At 35.7% G+C, this 6,050-nt stretch overlaps 1 protein-coding gene across 7 annotated transcripts in view; it reads left to right on the top strand.

The window, feature by feature from the left end:
• Positions 1-6,050, top strand: part of MAPK10 (mitogen-activated protein kinase 10) — a 556,562-nt gene that overhangs the window by 503,468 nt on the left and 47,044 nt on the right. For all 7 annotated transcript variants that reach the window (XM_073891887.1, XM_073891885.1, XM_073891886.1 and 4 more), the window contains one exon: positions 2,616-2,740. In XM_073891887.1, coding sequence (XP_073747988.1) covers positions 2,616-2,740 — 125 coding nt within the window. The remainder of the gene's footprint in view (positions 1-2,615; positions 2,741-6,050) is intronic.

Raw genomic sequence — 6,050 nt, 5'->3', positions numbered from 1 at the left:
CACACACACACACACACACACACACACACACACACACACACACACACTGGAATATTATGCAGCCATCAAAAGGAATGAAATCTTGCCATTTGCAACTACGTGGATGGAACTGGAGGGTATTATGCTGAGCAAAATAAGTCATTCAGAGAAAGACCTGTATCATATGATCTCAGTGGTATGAGGAATTCTTAATCTCAGGAAACAAACTGAGGGTTTCTGGAGTGGTGGTGGGTGGGAGGGATGGGGTGGCTGGGTGATAGACATTGGGGAGAGTATGTGCTATGGTGAGCACTGTGAATTGTGTAAGACTGTTGAATCACAGACCTGTACCTCTGAAACAAATAATATAGTATATTTAAAAAGAAGAAGAAGAAGATAGCAGGAAGGGAAAAATGAAGTGGGGGGGAATCAGAGGGGGAGATGAACCATGAGAGACTATGGACTCTGAGAAACAAACTGAGGGTTCTAGAGGAGGGGGACGTGGGGGGTAGGTTAGCCCAGTGATGGGTATTAAGGAGGGCATGTATTGCACGGAGCACTGGGTGTTACATGCAAACAATGAATCATGGAACACTACATCAAAAACTAATGATGTAGTGTATGATGATGAACATAACATAATAAAAAAAAATGCTTTGACAGAGGGAAAAGAAAAAAAAGATCAACACTGCCTATACACGGATTGAAGAAGAGTTAATATTCCAAATAGAGATTTGAAGAACTTAATGTCTTTATGATGCTAACTGACATGTCAGGCAAAGGTAAATCCCTTTATATGAAGACACTTGTAGTGTAACAACAGGGGGATGATAAAAGCCCTGATCAAATTATTTGAGATAATGACAGCACTTGTAGAAAAACTATTAAATAAAATACCATTCTTCATAATATAATTCCAACTTCCTGGGTTTATTTATTTTTTTAATCCTTTCAAATCTCTATGATTTTATTATTTTTACAAATGATATACTAGTTTACATAGTTATAACTATTTAAGATAATTTTAATATAAAAATTGGTAAATTATAAAGAATTATGAATAATCAGAGGGAAGAATTTATTTTTACTTAAAAAGAGCATAAGATATTTACTTGCAAATTAACGAATGAGAGAGGAGGATTTGAAACCTCTTCTTCCTCCTCATTTTGTTCCCTCAAATAGTATTGATCATTGTTTCTTAGATAGATTCTATTACTGTAGTTCATGCCCCTATTGATGAGGAGCCCATTCCAACCCCTACACTTTCTAGGAGCAGAAACATGGGGGGTTTGATGGGAGTGTGGGAGGCCGGTGTGTGTGTCTGGGTATAAAATCAGTTACAAATTAAAGAGATCTCTGAATCAATGAAATGAATAAATATAGCCCTGTTGGGCCAGTAGGGGCAGTTGTGGAACAAATAGATTATTTTCCCCATAAAATTTTCACATCAGGTTGGAACTGTATTTTCTGTAAAATTTTATGTTTTTAGAGATTGAAAACTGAGTGTCTTTTCGCATTGTCATTAATAATTACACTTACTGATTATCACCATTTAATTTTTGTTTTTGGCATCTCTGGCACCTCACACTGTAGCTGACACAAAGTAGACATTTAGTATTTTAAAAACTGAACTAGATCACCCATATCATTATGGTTGCTGAGATGTATGGATTCTTTCAAATCTGGCCCCTCCTCTCTGTCTTGAAGCTTTTGCTCCTGTTAAAGCCTTCATCATCTCTCCCTTCCTCAAAACAGTCACCCCTGACCTCCTTCCTCTCTCTAGACACTGCTTTATCCTTTTTTTCCATCTCAGAAAAGCTTTTAAAATGAGCAATCTACTTCCACTTTATCTGTTTCTTTTTAAAAAAACTTCATTCTTTCACATTTATTTTTAATTGCATGAGATATATATATTCTCCCCTCCTCAGAGGTAACTATTATTTTCAGTTTGTTGATTATTCATGCAGACCTTTTCTACACACTTATATACATTAATAAGAAGAGAGGGAAATTTTACTGGGAAGGGGCAGATGTACACAAATGGTGTCATGATCCATGGATTATTCTTGCAATTTCATTTTGTTGCTTAACAACATGTCCATGTGATCTACCTCATTCTTTTAAACTGCCAACTACAATTCCATGGTACATTTGTACCATAGCTCATTTTTTTGCTATCTAGATAGAAATTTAGACTGTTTAAAAAAATTTTTTATTCCATTACCAATGCTGCAGTGAACATCTTTTCTGTATTTTTTTCCTGAACACGTACAATTGTTTCTCTAGGCTATATACCTAAAAGTGGAACTGATGGATCATAAGGTATTCACATTTAAAATTTTAATGGATAGTCCAAATTTGCCTTGTAAAAATATTTATCAATGTACACTCCCACCAACATGAATGAACTCACCTGGTGTTAGTAAATATTGTACCATCTTCTATTTTTTTCAGTCTGATGAATAAAAAACATTTCCTTGTTTCATTTTACATTTCCCTAGTCACTTGGTAAAGTTGCTCGATGTTTGGAAGGAAGGTACTAGTTTATCTTTGTTTTCTTAATTTCCTCCCCCTTCAACAAAATTTCCTGCCACAGTCAAAATTTTACTAATTGTTTCTCTCACTCATTGTTTCAGCCAGCCAAGCCAGGGACTTACTGTCAAAGATGCTAGTGATTGACCCAGCAAAAAGGATATCCGTGGATGACGCCTTACAGCATCCTTACATCAATGTGTGGTATGACCCTGCTGAAGTGGAGGCGGTAAGGCATAGGCTTATTTACTTCCCTTCCACAGACAAATCAGAGTAACTGGGTGCTCAGTGGTGAAAACTGCAAGACAATTAGAACCCAAAAGCACACACAAAGGACTTCATACAATTCCTACGTCACAAAGTTATTACCTTCCCCTCTAAGAGTTGTTTTCTTCCACCTATATTTTATATGCTTTTCTTTTTCAGGGCTTTCCATGAGAGATGATGATTTAGTCCAAAAAGCTTTAGCTGTCCATGAAACACATCCATGTGTGTTTGTTAAATTGTTAACATCTCTAGTATCTCCTTTTTTCATGTTTCATTCCCAGTGTCTCCTGATGCAAACTAAGTAGCAGAAATCATAATAGAGAATAAGTTGCTTTGCGTCTCTTTCCTTGATAAGATGCCTGTCATTAGTCAAGTGTGGGCACTACAAACATTTCGCAGATAGAGTTTTTACCAGGCCCTCGGTGACTTTGGGAAACCTTACACGGGTTAGATGAGAAAAATTAGGTAGTCCAATGCAGAGTATTTCCGGTTTATTCTAAATTCACTGCCATAGTAAGATGAGCCTCCATATTGTAAATCTAGGCAGAGTTTAGGAATCTTCCCAGAAACCTCACTTTTTTTCCTTCTCTTTCCAACCATTCAATATCTTCTCTCCAATCTCTTTCTTACGTCTTTGCCTTTCTCCTTTTCTGTGTAGAGCCAAGGCGAGGGGTGATTGTTGTTGCCCATGTGTGTTCTACAGGGCTCCTGATGGGAATGTCCTTTTGTCCTTCTTTTAAATGTTACCATCAGCAATGTTATCTTCTCCCCAAAGCATCAAAATTTCCTCAAATTCTTAGCATGCCTCTGCTAAATGATTTTTTTTTTACATAAATAACTTCAAATTACTTTGGTTGAATTGGTTTTTAACATTCTATTTGAAATACTCTCTCCACTTGTTTTCTCGTATCTTTCTCTGTACCCCAAAGGATTCTTGTTTGAGCATAGTTTCGCTTTGTTTCGGTTTCCTTTTGTTTCATTGTGTGCCTGCCCATGTCAAGATGCAAAATTCAAACTGACATAATTCTTATCCTTTCTTCCTTCACTGGAGAAGTAAGAGCTGACAGATGGGAGTGAGGATTAGGGAGAACTTTGTAAATATAATATTCAAAAAACTACTTTCCACAGTAGCCCAGTCCTTACACATTCAAAAATTTTGGAGAAAACGCTTCAGTGATAAATGAGTCTCTCAAGTGTGGAAACTGGGGTGTAGTAGCCCTTGGTGACATTTTATTAAGATCTGCTCTCTTAAGCAGTTTTACAATGATGTTGAAATTTCACTTTGCTTATAATTTTTAGTCACTTGATTCGATTCTTACAAAATAAAATCCTAATATTTTTATGGGTAAAAGATAGGATCATCTTTAGTCTCTCACTCTTGGGAAATCATTTCAAAGATGTTCTTGGGGTGGAATGAGGTAGTGAAATGTAAGAGAAAGTATGATGTATATGTATGTGAAAGGTAAGTATAAACATTTTTTGGGGATGATTTTCAAGAAAATAGGTTATGTTGATAAAAATTTTAGACAAACAAATTATTTGAAATTGTTGCTTCTCATTTATTTTGATCATTCAAATCATGTGGTGTATTTATTTTTTCTTACATCTAATGTAATGTGTGTAATTTGTTTTTAATGGATGGTGGCCCAGAGTTTAATTGGAGTCATAAAGTCTGCATTTGTAATTCACTTGTGATTATGTTGCCTATAAAAGAGACAGTTGTTTAGAATCTATAACAACATACTAATGAATAGCATCAGTGAGTTTTTAAATATAACATTTTATGAAAAATTTCTTTGAAGGATAAGAAGATAAGATTTAGGTGCTAAAATGGCTAGAATCTTTTTCTCCCTCATTTCAATATTGTCATCCTGGGGAATGAATAGTAACAACATAAGATGTGAATTGTAGGGGAAGGATTTGATAGAGCCCGAAGGTTTAGGAAAAGGGATCCGTTAATGCACAGAAGAACAAGCAGTTATTTAACATTTAGACCGGGATCATTGGTTATACAAGGGTAAACGTGTTTTGCATCTAGACATGTTGTAGTGAATAGGTCGGAATCCTGACTCCAGGGCAAGGATAATTCATTACTCTATAAGATGTATTATACAAGTCACAACTAGGAAGAGACAGATCCTAAAGATGGTAGAAGCAGTGGTCAACTATGCCTTCTGCAATACCCTTAGAAATAGTGCCTTTGTTATTGCATGTGAACACACATTTAAAGTAAAATGACCTTTCTTTATGAATGCATGGCAAAGCTATAATTTCAAAGATCTGTTTTCTGCCAAGACTGCCAAGACTATTTTGCAAAATGAACTCTGGCGTGTTCTATAATCTAAACAAATGGAAGTATCAAATAATCAGAATTTCCATGATTAGAAGTCATCCAGGATATCCAGGCTCAAGCAGCCTTCAAGTAACTCACAAGATGTTATAGAGGGAAGGAAATTCAAAGATGAGAGGAAAGAAAAATATGTTTCATCGAAAGAAAATAGAGGCAAGTGGAGAAGGGTAAAGGAGAAACTGCAAGAGAATGTGATGTCTTCAGGAAAAGTCAGAAGGAGAGGAGAGAAATGCTATGTGTACTAATCTATTCATCATACTACAAGCTGTCTTATCACCTGTTTCCCAGAGTGACAAAGTACTAAAATGAAAAGAGAAGAGCTTATGAATGCTGTCATAACTCTAAAAGGGAAAATTATTCATGCAATCATGAAGTTGAGAAATTTAAAAATTGAATGTCAAGGTTAATGATGATCTGTGTAATAGCGCATAAAGGATTTTAGAGTTACAACTGCTCAAATTATTAGCTACTTCTTATTCAAATAATGTTCAGAGTAACAAAAGAATGGGCCCCACAGTGCAAAGGCCACATTTAGTGTCAATGCTTTTTCATGAAATAGTTGGAAGGCATTCTAACTCTGGTTCAGTATTCATCAAGAGGGCAAAAACATTATATACAAATGCAATTTATTCAGTTGAATGCATCTTCACAGGTATGAAAAATGGGGTAGGTTTAAGTTTCTGCTCCTCCACTTACTAGGTGGCCTTGGTCAAGGTTTTTAACCTTTCTGCAACTCAGTTTTCTTAACTAAGAATAGGGAACATGCATACTTATGCATAGTGTACCTCTGAGAATATAAAGAGTTAATGTACATGAAGTGCTCAGTATAGTACTTCAGCCAGTAAGGATCATATAAGTTCTTCTTCTTCTTCTTTTTCTTCTTCTTCTTCTTCTTCTTCTTCTTCTTCTTCTTCTTCTTCTT

Source organism: Callorhinus ursinus, unplaced genomic scaffold (genome assembly GCF_003265705.2).
Source record: "Callorhinus ursinus isolate GAN/ISIS: 27379988/994484 unplaced genomic scaffold, GSC_fseal_2.0 scaffold4, whole genome shotgun sequence".
Classification (NCBI taxonomy): domain Eukaryota; kingdom Metazoa; phylum Chordata; class Mammalia; order Carnivora; family Otariidae; genus Callorhinus; species Callorhinus ursinus.
This window is presented reverse-complemented; position numbering and strand designations above follow the sequence as displayed.